General features: G+C 40.6%; 1 protein-coding gene across 2 annotated transcripts in view; it reads right to left on the bottom strand.

Annotated features, from left to right (window-relative positions):
• LOC132207635 (transmembrane protease serine 11C-like) overlaps nucleotides 1-17382 on the bottom strand; it is a 36316-nt gene continuing 18934 nt past the window's right edge. For both annotated transcript variants that reach the window (XM_059643577.1, XM_059643578.1), the window contains 3 exons: nucleotides 13116-13381; nucleotides 9910-10046; nucleotides 1-2748 (listed from right to left, as the gene is read on the bottom strand). In XM_059643577.1, the coding sequence (XP_059499560.1) occupies nucleotides 2587-2748; nucleotides 9910-10046; nucleotides 13116-13381 (565 nt within the window). In that variant the 3' untranslated portion in view covers nucleotides 1-2586. The remainder of the gene's footprint in view (nucleotides 2749-9909; nucleotides 10047-13115; nucleotides 13382-17382) is intronic.

The following is a 17382-nucleotide window of genomic DNA, read 5'->3' as shown; positions in this document are numbered from 1 at the left end:
GTCGGCCTCACTGAGGACTTTTACTGTTACACTTTAACAATAAAATTGTTGAATTCCAATGTTTACTGAGGAAAGGAAATGTTAGTATGAGTAAATTACCAATTTTACCCAAAAGGTATCTGATATTCGCAACAAACCTCTGCAGCACTAAGAAAAGCATGGAAACACGAGGGATGAATGAAGCTTTCTTCATTCTGTTCTAATACCTTACCTTCACTTTAACTTAAGAGTAGCCCAGAAACCAGTGAGGAGATTTTTGTTTTATTTAACATAGAAAAACATTAGAATGTTGAGAATGGCAATCCACCAAGGCTACTCCATTAATTAGACTACAATTAAACTCTTCCTCAAACTATTTTTGCTTCTAAGTGGTCTAAATCCCTCGCTCATAATCCCACATAACAAATCCTTTTAATGTCATAACAACCTCAATTAGATCACTCCTTGACTCCTCAATGTTCAAGGGAATTCAAGGCAAGCTTGTGCAAACCATCCTTGTGCTTTTATTGTTCTGTTGACCTTCAGGAACTTGTTTCACAAGATCACCTGTTGATTGCAAATCTGCGTGGGTGTGCGGAGGATGGAAACTACTGAAAGCAGAACAAGTTTTTTAAATGAATTCGATGCTTGTTAGCGTGAGGGATCTAGAAATCTGCCACACTGGAGAAAGCGAAATAATGATAGAAAGATACTAGAGAAACTCAAGCATTTCTTGTAGCATCTGTGGAAAGAGAAATAGAATTAGCATATTCAGTCATGACATTTTATCAGAAGTATACCAATAAAATATTGACCAGAAACATCAACTCTATTTATATCTCCAATGATCAAGCGATCTGCTGGACATTTCCAGTGTTTTTATTTCAGATTTCCAGTATTCATGCTACACAGCATGTTGTTTCAAAGACATCCATCATCTTAGAAAAGCAACCAGCCAGCTCTCTAACATTAGGCTGTACACAACTGGACACAGAGTAATGCCCCCTCTGTTCTGGCTCTCTTTCACAATCGTGCAGTTTTCTGATGTCAGCTCACTATTTTCCATTTCCAAAATCGATAGTCACCAGGCTTATGTGGCCAACATTACTAATATATGCCAAATTGTACTTTAGGTCTATGCCCCCTGAAAATAGGAATCCAGAAAAGGGGGAACACAGCTTCAAGTTTGAGCTGGCCCATTTAGGAATGAAATCAAGAAATACATTTTTCAATGAAGGTTAGCGTGAGTGTTGAACTCTTTTCTGCTGGATCTGATAAAATTGGGCAACAGGATTAATCATGATCTATTTAAATGTTGGAATATATGTGAGAGAAGGAATCTTTTACTCCTGTACCTATAAAGAGAAGATGTTAATTATTAACTTACAGTGGGTCATTACATGTAACATAACAGGGCATTGATGCCAGAGAATTGAATTGACCTTGAACCCAGGATAAGTTTAGTATCTAGGCCATTGCATCACATGATTACATCTCAGATTTATTCAACACAAAGTTCTAACAGGAAGTATAGAGTTGATTTTCAACCAGCAGAATATGACATTAATTTACCTCACTACAGTACTTTTGATGTTGTGGACATTTACCACATTTGAGTGTTGCTTGAAGCATTAAACATTCAAGAAAAACATAAAATTCTGCATGTTTGTGAATTATCAATGAATAATCCACAGAAACTGTATTTTAGGTGATTCTAAACTCTAATCAAGTGATAGAAAACAATTATAGAATGATGGGTGTTATCCGTAGCATCTTTTTTTACAATGAAAAATCCCTTCAAAAGCTTAATTTTTATTTATTTGGTTTGGGCATGAAGGGATAGCATTGACTTCTCATGTTGGTGCAAAGTAGGTAACATAATATTGAGCACTTCTCCTGATTTTCGATTTTTCGTACTGATTTTTCATTTTATATAACCAGCAGCTAATTTGATTTTACCAAAAGTCAAAAGAATCCCATGCAAACATTCTTTGAATTAAAAAGATAACAAGTGCGAGCCAGTCCCAGTTCTGAGAGTAGGTATTTGATCCGAAGTGTTATATTTATGTTTCCCTAGACACTGCTTGGTCTGCTGAGTATTTCCAGCATTTTTGACTTCATTCAGAATCCTTCCATCATGGCATCAAGAACTTTCATGGCCTCTCCAAATCCCCGCATAACTTCTCCCAGCTCATTAAACTGAAACACAAATCTGCTGTAAATCACATGAAGAAATGTGTCTTTAAACACTACTTTACTAATCCAGGAAATAATATCAGAAAATACTACACTTAAACTGATAGAGCATTCAAAGAGCTTTTCTGATTTGTGGTGAGCTTTGCCAGAAGCTGGGGTCCGTGGACTACAGCTTTATTATCCTCATGTGCTTTTAACGTTGTGAGTTCCGTTCCTGGATCCTATTCATGAATCAACAACGGAATTGAATGAATACTGATGTCAGATCAGGATGCCTTCTTCTCACTCACCCGCTCAGAAAAAAAATGTGGTTACTTGTCAGATGAATGGAACCACTGCATTTGTGGCTTTATTGTGGCTTTTTTGACGCCATGGTTCATTCAGTAGCTACACGTTGGGAAATAGTTCTATCTACAATCCAGTTTTCTGCTGCACCCAGTCTCTAAGAGCTGTAACACGAGCATACACTCCAGGGATATTTGGCCTTGCACAGTCAATACCAAAGCTCACGATCCCAGCTAGAAACCAAGTGTTATTTGATCTCTGACAAACCAGTGGACCTCCTGAATCACCCTGTAATAAAGAGAGTACACAGAAATTATAATTCTTTAATGTGACGTACACCTAATGCATCATAAAACATCATGTGTTCCTGTTAGTGATAAGACACATCAGAAATATCGATACAGGAGGGAAAGGCCGTGCATACACAAAATAGTTTTCAGCCCATTGATGTTCTCTCCTGTGACATCTCAAATTCCAGCGCCAAACTAATGCCTGTGTCATGAAATCTTCATTAGTCACTGACCACCAGAAATAAAGGCAAACTCAGAGTGGAGACAAACAAAACAAGATTTGGAGGAAAGCATTAGATGGAGCTGGGGAAAGGAAGACACAAAGCAAAATATTCCACAAAAACCAGACAAGAATTAATTAAAACACGAAATAATATAAATAACTATAATATAGTAAGCATATCTAATGTACAATATTATAAGAATAATATATTACAAACAGGGCCTGTGATGAAAATAAAGAAAGGAAGCAAGAACTCAAGCAGTGAATTAGGAGAGCAGGGGCCATGAAATGGCCTTAGCAAATAAACTTAAAGAGAATCCCAAGGCATACGGTACATACATTAAAAACAAGATGATAACCATGGAGAAGGTAGGGCAACTCAAGTACGAAGGAAGGAACTTGTGCTTGGACGCAGAGGATGTAGGTGAGATACTAAATGAGTACTTTGCGTCAGTATTCAGCCAGGCAAAAGATAGTGAGATTAGCATGAAGCATGCGAATATACTAGGAGATCAAGAAATGAGTGGTATTGGGTCTCTTGAAGAGCATTAAGGTAGATAATCCCCCAGGCCCCAATGGTATCTCTCCTAAGTTTTTGAGAGAAGCAAGAAAACAAATTGTTTGGATTTGACCAATATCTTTATATCCTTGCTAGCCAGTGGAGAGGTTGTTGTTCCTCTGCTCAAGAAGAGAAATAGGGATAATCTGGGAAACTATATACTGGTGAGCCTTACATTGGTGTTTGGAAAACAAGTGGAGAGAATTCTTTGGGATAGGATTTACATTCATTTGGAAAAGCATGGCCTAATTAGGGTCCGTCAGCATGGCTCTGTGTGGGGCATGTCATTTCTTCCTAACTTGATTGAATTTTTTGATCAATGAGGGGAGAGCAGTGGAAGTTGTCTACATGAATTTTAGTAAGGCTTTTGGCAAGTTCCTCATGGTAGGCTCATCCAGAAGATTAAGCTACATGGGATCCACAGTGACTTGGCCATGTGGATTCAGAATTAGCTTGCCCATAGAAGGCAGAGACAGTGGTGGAAGGATGTTGGTCTGGCTGGATGTCTGTGACTGGTGGTGTTCAGATGTTTGTGATATATATAAATGACTAGGTTAAAAATGTTCTGATGAAGGGTCTAGGCCCGAAACGTCAGCTTTTGTGCTCCTGAGATGCTGCTTGGCCTGCTGTGTTCATCCAGTTTCACATTTTGTTATCTAGGTTAAAAATGTAGGTGGGTAGGTTTAATCAGTTTGAAGACAATGCAAGGATCAGTGGAGTAGTGGACAGTGTACAGGGTTGTCAAAGGATACAATGGGATAATAGCTCGGTTGCAGATAAGGGGCAGAGAAATGGCAGATGGAGTTTATTCAGGTATGTGTGAGGTCCTGCACTTTAGGAGATTAAATGTTTAGGAAAAGTATACAGATAATGGCAGCACCCTCAACAACACTGATGTACAGATGGATCCTGGGGTTCAAGTCCATAGCATAGATTGGGTCATGAAGAAGAGGTGTGGCATTTTTGTCTTTATTTGTCAGGAAATTGAGTACAATAGTCAGAATGTCATATTGCGGCTTTGTAAGACTTTGGTTAGACCACACTAAGAGTATTGCATTCAGTTTGGGTTGCCACATTACAGGAAGGATGTGCCGGCTTTGAAGAGGGTGCAGAAGAGGATGCTGCCTGGATAAGAAGGTCTGAGCTATAGGGAGAGCCTAGAAAAACTCAGGCTGTTTTCTCTGGAGTGACAGAAGCTAAGGGGAGACTTGATAAAAGTTGGTAAAGTTATGAGATACATAAATAGGGTTGATAGTCAGAATCTGTTTCCCAGAGTTGAAATGTCTAAAACTAGGGGCATGCATTTAAGGTGAGATGGGGAAAATTCAAAGGAGATATGAGGGGCAAGTGTTTTACACAGAGTCATAGAGATGTACTGCATGGAAGCAAATCCTTTGGTCCAAATTGTCCATGCCGACCAGATATTCTAAACTGATCTAATCCCATTTGCCAGCATTTGGCCCATGTCCCTGTTAAATCCTTCCTTTTTAATATAGCCATCCAGATGACTTCTAAATATTGTAATTGTACTATCCTCCATCACTACTTCTGGCAGCTCATTCTGTGTACGCACCACCCTCTGTGTGAAAAAGTTGCCAATAGGTCCCTTTTAAATCTTTCTCACCTTAAACCTATGCCCTCTAGTTTTGGACTCCCCTATCCTGGGAAAAAAAACCTTGTCTAATCACCCCATCCATGATCAGCATGATTTTAACAACTTCTATCAGGTCACACCTCAGCCTCCAATGCTCCAGGGAAAACAGCCACAGCCTGTTCAGGCTCTTCCTATAGCTCAGACCCTCCAGCTCTTGCACCATCCTTGTACATTTATACTGCACCTTTTGAAGCTTAACAACATTTTTCCTATAGCAGGGAGACCAGAACTGAACGCAGTGTTCCAAAAGTGACCTAACCAATGTCCTGCACAGCTGCAACAGGACCTCCCAAATCCTATACTTAATGCATTGAACAATAAAGGCAAAAGTACCAAACACTTTCTTCACTACACTGTCAACCTGGGACTCCACTTTCAAGGAAATGTGAACTTGCTCTCCAAGGTCTTTTTGTTCGGCAACACTCCCCAGCTCCCTACTATTAAGTGTGTAAGTCCTGCCCTGATTTGCCCTAACAAGTCTGAAACAGGCTGCCAGGTGTGGTGGTGGAGGCAAATATGATAGGGGTATTGAAGGGATTTTTAAATAAGCAAGTGAGAATGCATGGAATGGAGGGATATGAACCAAAGGCAGGCAGAAGTGATTAATTTCATTTGGCATCATGTTCGGCACAACATCGTGGGCCGAAGGGCCTGCTCCTGCGCTGTACAATTATATGTTCTATATTCTGGAAGGTAGAAAAAAACAGCAGTAAAATTTGAAACACCCAAGCTGGGTCTAGATTTTGGCACGAGGAGTGAAATGAATGAAAATGTTTAATTTTGGTGCCCTCACAGGCATGCATTTCCAGTAGTGGGCAGTAGATGGAGCTATATCAGTTTAACATTAACTTTGGGCAGAATCTTCTCGTAGTCTGAGTGATGTGGGCTACAGCAAGATTTGTTACAGAATCAGACCAGCTGCACCTTTTATGCATTTTGCTGAGCTGTGAAACAGATTTCTTGCTAGGCAGTGACGAATTGCCAGTTAAGGGGGATGGTAGCTAGCCGGATGCATTATTAGTGCCACAGCTTACCTCATTAAGAATCAGCTTCCCACCTTAACAAACACAATAAAAACAAAGCTAGACGTCAAGAAATCTCGATGTTGAAATCAGAGTGGTACTCGGTAACTTTGCCTGGCTACTTGCTGGAATGGTCCTCCCATGTTGGACACCAGCATCTCAGGGCATGGACCAGTTCATGGGCTGGACCAAGCCAGATCTCTGAGCTCTTTGCTCACTCACGACTCTGAACCTACCTGTATGCTCACATCATTCCTCCTTTGGCATTGCCTTTGTGTACTTAGCTCTTGCTGAATGGGGCAATCAAGCTCATACGACTTCAGTCTTTCCTTGTCATTTTGCATTGGCATGCAGAGAGGAAGACTCAGTAAAGTCAAAGTGGGGGGTAACCTTCACTGAGGGTGGTCAAAGGCAGCCTCTAATACTGTGCTGGGGGCTTGGACACTGTCAATCAACCAGCCAGCAACTTATGCAGTCAGAGTCAGGATGCCTTCTGCAAAAGGAGGAAGGAACTAAATATGGGGTAGCCCATATTTATCCATCTCGAGTCTTCCTGCCCCACTATGTGTTGCTTTCCTCCTGGAATGAGGAAGAGGTTAGGGTATGAAAAGAGAGGAAAGTGGGTGTCACAGGAGAGTTGTCCCGAGACAGTGAGCAGGCAGTGGAGAGGGTTTGCAGGTTATTGGTGTAGGGGGTGACAGTGAGTGATGGAAGGTACTACAGACAATATTGAGAGTGATGAAGAATTAGCCTTGGTAGAAAGTGGGTGTGGTAGCAGAGAGATGGAGAAAGAGTGGAAGGGAGTGGAAAATACATGGTGATATTTATGCTGGTGAAATGGAGAAGGTCATTGACTACCTTCCTACAGCTTAGGGCATCCCTCCAGATGGCTGAGGCTACGCCGACCCGGGTGGCAACCTCAGACCAGGCTGAGGGAAAGAGGTCATCTGCATCTGCACCACCCCATCCAACAGGAACCCCAGGCTCCTGCCTGCAAAACCAGGTGCCAATTCCCCCTAGTCTGTCACACATACGGTATACATAGGAATCATTCAGGATAGCTTCAGGGCTTGCCCAGTTTGTTAAGCTTATAAAGATGGCATGGGCGCCAGGTGATTTCCAGGCTATGCCAGTAGTGGTGAGATGCCCAGGGAATGGCACCTGCTAAGATAGGAATAGGTTTGTGAGGGATGCCACAGGAGTGGGGTAAGTAGTTAACGAGGCAAGTTAGGTAAGATATGGTGAGAAATCTCACTAGGTCTCACAGTGAGATTCCTGTAAAAAAACTTGCCTAAACTCGTACAGAGCCAAAAAAGAAGAGATTGAGCCCTATCGTATACATGGTATAGGATTCAGGCAATTTTCATCCCAAAACCCAAGCAATTTGAGATTCAATTTTTTATTCACTAGACTGCTCCACCAAGAAAACAATTGCCTCATTGTATAGTAATCCTAATCTAGAACACTCAAGGTCCACTTGCAATGTTTCTTAAGATAGTCACAAGTTAATAGAGACATAGGAATTGATAAATGAGAAATGGTCCGACCTATTTAGTTTATCTTCTACCATCCTGGTTATGACATGATAATGGGATGTTTCAATAATCCTTCTCAATTAGTCTACAACAGTTTCCTAGCTTGTCTGAAAAAAGAACCCTAGCTCATATTCAAAGACACCCATTCCTCTCAAGCATTTTATGTTCACTATGTGATGTGTTGAATTTCTAACATACAAATTAATGTTTGCGTAAAAAGTGAATATTGATTTAAAATGTCAGATCTTGCCTTCAGTTATTGTGAGGCTATAGCTCTAGTACACTGCCTGTGTGCCAATTTGTGTGTGGTTGGAGCAAGTCTCTACTGACAACTGTTTCTTCATTCAGGAATTCCCAGTGAGGTGTGGCTCTCAATTGCCTGGAAGATTCAATGTATCATTTAAGACTGAAGCCAACACTGAAAATACCACTCCTCTCTGGGACAGCAGGATTAGGGAATCGGACCAAATGGTCAAATATAATCTAATGGTCAAACCTAACGTGACATCTTCGCGAAAGGAGCAGGAAAGCTGATGTTTCAGGTCAGGATCCGTTTTCTGAAGAAGTGTCCTGACCCGAAACATCAGCTTTCCTGCTCCTCTGATGCTGCCTGGCCTGCTGTGTTCCTCCAGCTCCACAATGTGTTATCTCAGACTCCAGCATTGGCAGTTCTTACTATCTCTGGGTGATATCTTCACAGCCTGGGAAATAATCATCTGTCCTTTATAGGACCTGTCCACTTCTTATTCCATTGTCATTAATAACAGATGCTAGATGCTGCAGTGTATCTCTATGTAGGTATGTTGACAGTCTGCATACATCATCATACAGGATATGATATAATCTGTCAAGTAACACAATCTTCAAATGCATTAATTGACAAAGCGAAAGGTACTTGGAAGAGTTTTCAAAATACAGGAGTCCCTGATTTAGGAACATCCAATTTACAAATGCTTGAATTTACAAGTACAATACCACCCTGGGGTGTATTAGTATTACATTATATCTGATGAATGTTTAGTCTATTTTATGGTTATTTTATAGTGTCCTGAACCGTGTTCTAACTTGCATCTAAAATGACTTATGAATGGACTGAAGATCAGATCCTGTTTTCCACCTGGGACTGCCACTAGGGCTTCTGAAGAAGGGTCAGTTAACTCGAAATGTTAACGCTGCTTTCTCTCCACAGATGCTGCCAGACCTGCTGCGTTTTTCCAGCAATTTCTGATTTTGTCACTGCCAGTAGTTTATCAGTCCTCTTTGAGTGCTTGGTAAATTTGTGTTTGAAGGTTAGAAGGAATTACATGAATAATAACCAGTGTCCGTAATAGTAGAATTATAGAATTCCTACTGCGTGGAAACAGGCCCTTCGGCCCAACAAGTCCACGCCAAACCTCAGTGCATCCCACCCAGACCCATCCTCCTATAACCCACCTAATGTACACATCCCTGAACACTACGGGCATTTTAGCATGGTCAATCCACCGAGCCTGCACATCTTTGGACTGTGGGAGGAAACCGGAGCACCCAGAGGAAACCCATGCAGATACGATGAGAATGTGCTAACTTCAGACAGACAGTTGCCCGAGGGTGGAATCAAACCCGGGTCCCTGGCTCTGTGAGGCTGCAGTGCTAACCACTGAGACACCATGCTGCCCTTCCAAATCATGGAACATGTCAATTTACCCTATCGTATGGATTTAAGGATTAAAGAATGAGTGAAAGTCATTGCTATTGGCAATTCATGGTTAGATGAGAGAGCAAGCAGCAATGAGTTCTAAGTAGGTTTTCAGCATTAAAGTTGCCAAAATGACAGAAAGACCTGTTCCCACTATAAGACATTTAATTTTGCTCCCTTTATCTTCAAAAGAATTGGAAGTCAGCCTGGAATGGAATCGTTGCAACATGTACAATCTACAATCATAGGGATAGAGTGCCTATTTCTTGTAAAGACCATTTATCTAGGTTCAGTTTGAAGCTACTTGTGACCTGTTGATTACATCAGTAAATGGGCTTGTTGAACACTCGTTCATGAATAAAAATACTACTCATTGTTTTACATCTAAATAAACATGACTTAATATATTTTCTTCAAAACATATTGATACTATCTTGAATAATTGTATATAAATATTTATCCACATTTTGTTTGGGTGAAAAGGCTACCTGACAGGCATCGACTCCTCCAGCTAAGATACCGGCACACAGCATCGTATCACTAATTTGGTTTCCAAAAGTACTCTTGCATCGTTTGTCATTGATAATTTTCACTTCTGCTTTTTGAAGGATCTTTGCAGGTGGGCCTGGAGGAAAAAAAATTTTTACAGTTCTTCATTAATTTCTGAACTTGAGCATAATAGTCAAGTCTGGCATTTCACTGTGGCATTTATTTTTAACTCATTCGTGGGATGTGCGTGTTACTAACTGAGACAGCATTTATTGCAAATCCCTAACTGCCCTTCAGAAGGTTATAAGCTGCCTTAAACTTCTGCAGTCCATGTACTGTAAGTAGACCCATAAGGTAACCCACACTAAGGAAAAATTTCCAGGATTTCTCCCAGTGACACTGAATGAGCTGCGATATATTTCCTAGTGAGGGTGGACATTAGTTTGGAGAGGAACTTGCAGGTGGCGGTGATCCTATGTACTTTTCCTTGTAGGTGGTAGTGGCCATAGTTTTGGATGGTGTTATCCAAGGAGTTCCGGTGAATTTCTGCAGTGCATCTTTTAAATGGTGCACACTGCACTACTGAAGAGAGTGCATATTTACAGACGTGGTGCCAATCAAGTGGGATGTTTTGACTCCTGACTTGTGCCCTGAAGATGGTGGACGGCTTGTGGGGAGCCAGGACTTGTGTTGCTCTCAGCAGGATTCCTAGCCTCTGACCTCAAAGCGGGAGGTGGCAGCCTAGCGGTATTATCGCTGGACTGTTAACCCAGAGACCCAGATAAGGTTCTGGGGACACAGGTTCAAATCCCACCATGGCAGATGATGGAATTTGAATTAAATAAATATCTGAAATTAAGAGGCTAATGATAACTGTGAATCCATTGTTGATCGCTGAGGAAAAATCCATCTGGTTCGCTAATGTCCTTTAGGGAAGGAAACTGACATCCTCACCTGGTCTGGCCATTATGCAACTTCAGGCCCATAACAATGTGGTTGACTGTTAACTGCCCTCTGGACATTTAGGGGTGGGCAATAAATGCTGCCTGGTCAGCGATGCTGTCATACTATTATTAATAAAGTTGCTGTTGTACCTCCTTTATTATATGGTAATCCAGTTCAGTTTCTGGTTAATGCTGGCCCCCATGCTCTTCAGAGCGGGAGATTCAGTGATTATGATGTCATTTAATGTCAAGGGGAAATGGTTAGATTCTCTTTGTTTTGGAGATGGTCATTGTCTAGCACTTGCATGGCACAAATATTGCTTGCCACTTTTTAAGCTCAAACCTGGATAATTTCATTGCCTGTTGAATCGTGAATAGCACCGAATATTGTACAATCATTGACAAATGTCCCCACTTCTGACCTTGTGATAGAGGAGAGGCCACTGATGAAGCAGCTGAAATGATTGGGCCTAGGACACTACTCTGAGGAACTCCAGAGATGTCCTGGAGCTGAGGTGACTGACCTCCAACAACCACGCCTATCTTCCTGTGTACCAGGTCTGGCTACAACCAGTGGAGAATCTTTCTGACTCCGTTTGACTTGAGTTAGCCAAGGGTTTTCAATGCCACATTTGGTCAAATGTCTGATGCCAAAAGCTGTCTCTCTTCCCTCACCTGTGGAATTCAGCTCTTTTGTTCATGTTCAAATCTAAGGCTGTAACAAGGTCAGGCCCTCACAGAACCCAAGCCGGGCATCAGCGAGAAGATTATTGCTGAACAGATGTGGCTTGTTAGCACTGTTAATGTCACCTTCCATCACTCTACTGATGAATAAGAGTAAATTCCTTGGACAGTAATTGTCCACATTTGATTTGTCTTGTCCATACCTGGGCATTTTTCCTCATTGTTGGGTGGAACAATTTGGCTACGCCTGCAGCAAGCTCTAGGACACGAGTCTCCAGCACTATTTCTGGAATGTTGTCAGGGCCCATTACTTTACAGCTTCCAGTGACTACAACTATTTCTTGATATCATGTGGAATGAACTGAATTGGCTGAAGACTGGCATCTGTGATGCTGGACACCTCTGGAACAGACTGAGATGGATCATTCACTTGACATTTCTGGGTAAAAATTGTTGTGAATACCTCAGCCTAATCTTTTGCACTGAAGAGCTGGACTCCCCATTATTGAAGATGGAATATATGTGCGGATCCACCTCCTCCACAGAGGTGTTTACTGATCCCCACTCGCCACCCACCCCCTGTTCTCATCTTGTTCGGCCAGGGCTTCAGAGTTTAAATCTGATCCACTGGTTGAGGAATTGCTCAGCTCTATTTATCATTTGCTGCTAATGCAAGTAGCCTTGTGATGGAGGTTGACACATCATCATTTTTAGGTACGCCCCATGTTGTTCCTGACTGGCCTCCTGCACTCTTCATTGAATCAAGGCTGTCGTGAGGTCAGGAGCTTGGTGGCATTGGTAGAGTGAGCGATTATATCAGGCTATGAGGTTTCAGACTGTGTTGGTGCATGATTCTGCTGCTGCACCTCAGGAATGTACACATTTGTGTTGTTGGATCTGTGTGAGTCTATCCCATTTAACACAGTGATAGTTCCTGGGGCTTTTGAAGATGTTATGAAACATGTCAGGTGAATCAGTATCAAATAAGTTTTTAAAATGTCTTATTAACTCGAATTAGATGCTGTTTGAAAAAAACACATTTTAATGTAGTTATTGATTACAGGGCTCTGTCCTTAAAAATAAATGAATACCAAATCAATCATTAAATTCACAAACATACTACAATTGTCCAGATATGGTGGGGTACTCTCTCCAGTATAAAAAACGTGCTTTTGCATTGGAAACAGCCTTAGTAGTTGGTGGAAGTGAATTTTTAAAGGTATTTTTAGGGTCTTGATAAGCAAGGTGTTGATGCGTTATCTGCAGTAGATGAGAATATAGATGAAAATGAGTAATGGAGCAGGCTTGAGGGGTTGCATGATCTACTCTTCCCCTAATTCATGTTAGTGTACTCCCAGTATCCTGAAGAAACATTGGTCAATTGACCACAGGCAAAACTGTAGACCAAAAACTGACAAAATTAACATGGACAATGGATACTCAAACTGATGGGTTTCTTTGTGTCTGACACATTCAACATACTTAAAGAACTAAGCACTAAGATATGAACCGTATGGAAAATGGCAGTTCTAGTTACAAACTATTCGATTAAAATTGGAATAATGCCAAAATCTAACCTTGAAAGGCAAGCGCTCCCCATCCTGTGATTGTGCATTTTCGACCAGCAGAGATGACTTCACGACTCGATGGGAGACAAATTGGCTGGATGAACTTATTGAAGTTGACAGGGGAAGAAAGCTCCAGTACTGCAATATCATTGTTAAAGTTCATTGGGATGCTATAGTTAGGGTGGACGTGGATTTCAGTGATGGTTCTGGATATACCACGTCCAACAAAAATTGATCCCATGTAAGCTTTCCAGTTAGAAGGGTTGGCGAATGCTCTTTAAGCAAAAATGAATAAACATAATTTCAATCTTTTTGAAAACATTTAGGTTAAATCTATAACTTTTGTGTAACACTGAGTTAACTTGTGACTCGATGTCTTCGCCATCACAGAGGCTCCTGTTAAAGCCAAGATTGCTCCCCTCTTACCCTATTGAAAACCATTTGCTGCTGAACCTCTCATTCATGCCTTTGTTATGACCAGACTCCATCACTCCAGCATTCTCCACCTCTATGTAACATAGATGTCAACTGATCTATACTAGCTCTTGAGAATTGCAGAATTTGACAGCAAAAGAGGTCTTTCAGTTCATTTAAAAGAACAATCCCCAGTTTCCCCATAAATCTTACATATTTCCTGATTCACACGCAATTTCCTTTTGAAAAGTACAATTGAATACTTGTCCTTTCAAGATTGCAACCCTAACCAATAAGGAAATAGACGTTTTATCTTTCAAAGGAGGCCATTCAACCCCAGGTTGATTGTGCTGACCAAAAAAGAATTATTCAGTCTCAGCCTATTTTCCACCTCTTGGCCCATAGACCCGAAAGTTGAAGTAATATTCCCAGTATTTTTTAAATGCAATCAGTATTTCTGTTCCTACATTTCTGGCTTTCCTCTTTAGAATGACGAAGGACGAGAGGTGACTTGATTAGAGGTGTACAAAATGATCAGAGGTATAGATAGAATGGACAGCCAGAGACTTTTTCCTAGGGTGGAGGTAGCTATTATGAGGGGGCATAGTTTTAAAGTGAGTGGAGGTAGATATAGGGGAGATGTCAAAAGTAGGTTCTTTTCTCAGAGAGTGGTCAGGGCATGGAATGCATTGCCAGAGAGGGTAGTGGAGTTAGCCTCATTAGGAGCATTTAAGTGGCTATTAGATAGGCATATGGATGATATCATAAGGTGTGGAGGTTAGATAGACCTCAGGTTTCGGGTAAAACTTTGGCATAACGTTGTGGGCTGAAGGTCCTGCACTGTACTGTACTGTTCTATGTACTATGTAATCCTTTTAGGCAGAGGCTTCCAGATCCCTACAGCTCTTTAGATGAAAAACATTATCCTGTACACTTCTCTGATCCTTCTACCAATTACTTTAAATCTGTATTCCTGGCTGTTGACTTAATTGTTAATGTGGATTAGGTCCTTCTGTACATGTTATTTCAGGCATTATAATATTATATACCTAATTACGTCTTCTCTCAATTTCCATTTTTCTAAAAGAAAAAAATTGCAGCTTATCCAATCTTTCCTTAATGAATTATGCCTTACTTATTATGCATTCTCTGACAATGTTAGCTCCCATCAAAAGATTTACCTCACACCTTCGGGATTGAACTATTTTGCCACCTTCCTCTCACCTGACTACTGTCCTCTGGTTGTCAACTAGCCCTGCAGTTTTACAGCTGTAAAAATCTTTCTTCCCCATAATTTTAAATTTTCAGCCTTGTGTTAAAGTTGCGTCTTAGTTTGAACTTTTCCTACATCTGTCTTGTCCTCGGGTCTTACAACTTACTCCCTGTGCCCCATCTCTGTTACTTTCACCTATCCATTTCCACGTCCATCCCTTCAGTCTCACCTCACAACTGGTCTTCAGCTTAATCCCCAGTTCTATCCTTTCCTGGAATCAGATGGGTATTTCAAAGTATAGCCTTTTATAACCAGACATTCACAATACTTCTTTACAGTGATTGGAGATTATGGGTCCTTGACAGCACCTTGTAAACCTGAGGACTCTACCTTTTCGAAGAACAAGGTTAACAGGTGAATGGAGAGAAAAAGAAAAGCAAGTGATTTGGCAGGCAGAAGGCAGGACAGTAAATGTTTCTGAAAAATAATATTTATGAAATAGATGATAGAAGATGCAATTTTTGCTAAATATGAGATAACACAGAGAACGAGGAATGGAATACTGCCCACCTTAAATGGAAAGCTGTTGAATGGTTGAGAAGAACAAAGAAGCTTGGAATTGAAACATGATAATGTGGGTGCTGACAGGTAAAGGTATTTTCTGAAATTATTATATCTGCCACCAGGGCCAACGGCACCTTGAGACAGAGCATTGGGTACAGGAGTAAATTAATGGTCATGATAAATTTACATAAAACTTTTGTTATGCCACACAGACTACTGTGCCCATTCAGAATCGACTACTGAAAGAAAACATCTGAGAGAATTATATACTGCGCAGATTTGCCTGGAAAGGCCAGGGATAGAAAACTGGAGGACTTGACACATTGGACCGCTCTCCATTTGAGCAAAGAAAGGGAGCAGAAGGCTTAATGGTAAATGATTTTAATGTAATGAGGAGGAAAAAATCATTGTCAGGCTAAGAGCTCATCAATTTAATGTCTTAAGGTTCATCAATTTAATGTCTAAAGACTCATCAATTTAATTTTGCCAGTACGAGTCTGAGAACTGAGTTTATAGTAACATGAGTAATCCAGTACACAGCTGATGCATGGAATGCTTTGCTGTTGTATTATAGTTGTGAGGTTTAAAGTGAAGGGGCTGTCTTTATATTTAGGATAAATTGAATAGTGCCCTGTAACCTGTGCCAAAGCATGCCTGTCTGGGTGATGAGACTATTGAAGGCTAATTCAATTGTTTTACTGAGAAAGTGCAAAATATCCGTTCATACACACAATACTGAAGGCAGCTGTGCACTGATGGAGAAATCAGTCTCCAATTACTGTAAAGAAGTGTTGTGAATGTCAGGTTATAAAAGGCTATACTTTGAAATATCCATCAGATTCCAGGAAAGGATAGAACTGGGGATCAAAGCATTGCTAGTTAGCATTTCTACCTAGGTACAAGGTCAATGTGATTGGCATCACTATGTAAAAGGCAGGAATGGAAGCCATTGTAAGATTTGGTTTGTAGGCTTCCCTGGGATGATGAAGAACAGCAATAGACCAAGACTGTCTGTGGTATACCACTTTTTGGAACATGTACAGCTCAAATATAGATTGATAAGACCAAATTTGTGCGGCAATAATTGAGGGCTGGAAGATTTCCCTAGGTCACGCTGGGCAAGGATCACTAGGAGCAGTCTTCATCAGGAAGGACAACTCTGAAATCAAAGCTACAGGGCTGAAAAAGGTAGAGAACAGAACTAAACCTTTGGGAGTTAAGAATCACTTTGGACTGGTTCAGGGATATGCAGCATCTACTTCAAGGTTAGTGCAAAGTTTATCTATGAAATACATTTTCTTTTGATTGGAATAGAAATAAAAAGGGAACTGTTCTGCTTCGTATAAATCCCCTACAGAGATAAACTTACTTAATAGTCTGTCTTTTGTCACTGTAAATGTCTTAAAATGTAATACGGCATTGTGTAATTCTTTTGGCTATTAACTGGAGGTTAATAAAATTTGAAAAAGAAGATGGATAGAATGGAAGGCCCTGCAATTACATTAGGATTGCTACTAATGACATGAGGGTCTGAATAGCCTTCTTTTATCTTTAATATTTAATAATTATCAAAAGCTGCACAGCGAGAAAAGGAGGAATGTCTAGATTGAGGCTAAGAACTCTTGCTGGATGTGTTAGCTAGCATTCAATTATTTGATTTGGATATTGGGACAACTATATAATACAGGAGGCTTTTTGTGTGGCTACACTTTATGATTTTATGAATTTATTAGCAAAATTTCCACTACATGTTTCCAAGCTTAAATTTTATTTCTGAGTCAAGACCTGATGGGAGACAGATACTTGAAAATTAAAATGAATGAGTTGAGAAGTATCTGAGATGAATGGGCCATAAAGCTACTTTTCTTGTTTATCTTAAGTTATCAATATGTCAACAATCCATGATGAAAGCACTGGTTAGTCATGTAATAGCTGAAGTTTTAGTTTACATTGCCATGTGACCATAGCTAAAGAGCCTGCTTTCAACAGTGGAAAGATATTTTGCCAAATCTCACTAGACCATTGTCTCAGTTCATTTGGACTGTATAGTCAATGACTGTATAATCAACAAATAGGCACATCGAC

Source organism: Stegostoma tigrinum, chromosome 3 (genome assembly GCF_030684315.1).
Source record: "Stegostoma tigrinum isolate sSteTig4 chromosome 3, sSteTig4.hap1, whole genome shotgun sequence".
NCBI classification, from domain to species: Eukaryota; Metazoa; Chordata; class Chondrichthyes; order Orectolobiformes; family Stegostomatidae; genus Stegostoma; species Stegostoma tigrinum.
Note: the sequence above shows the minus strand (reverse complement) of the source record. Positions and strands in the feature narration are given on the sequence as shown.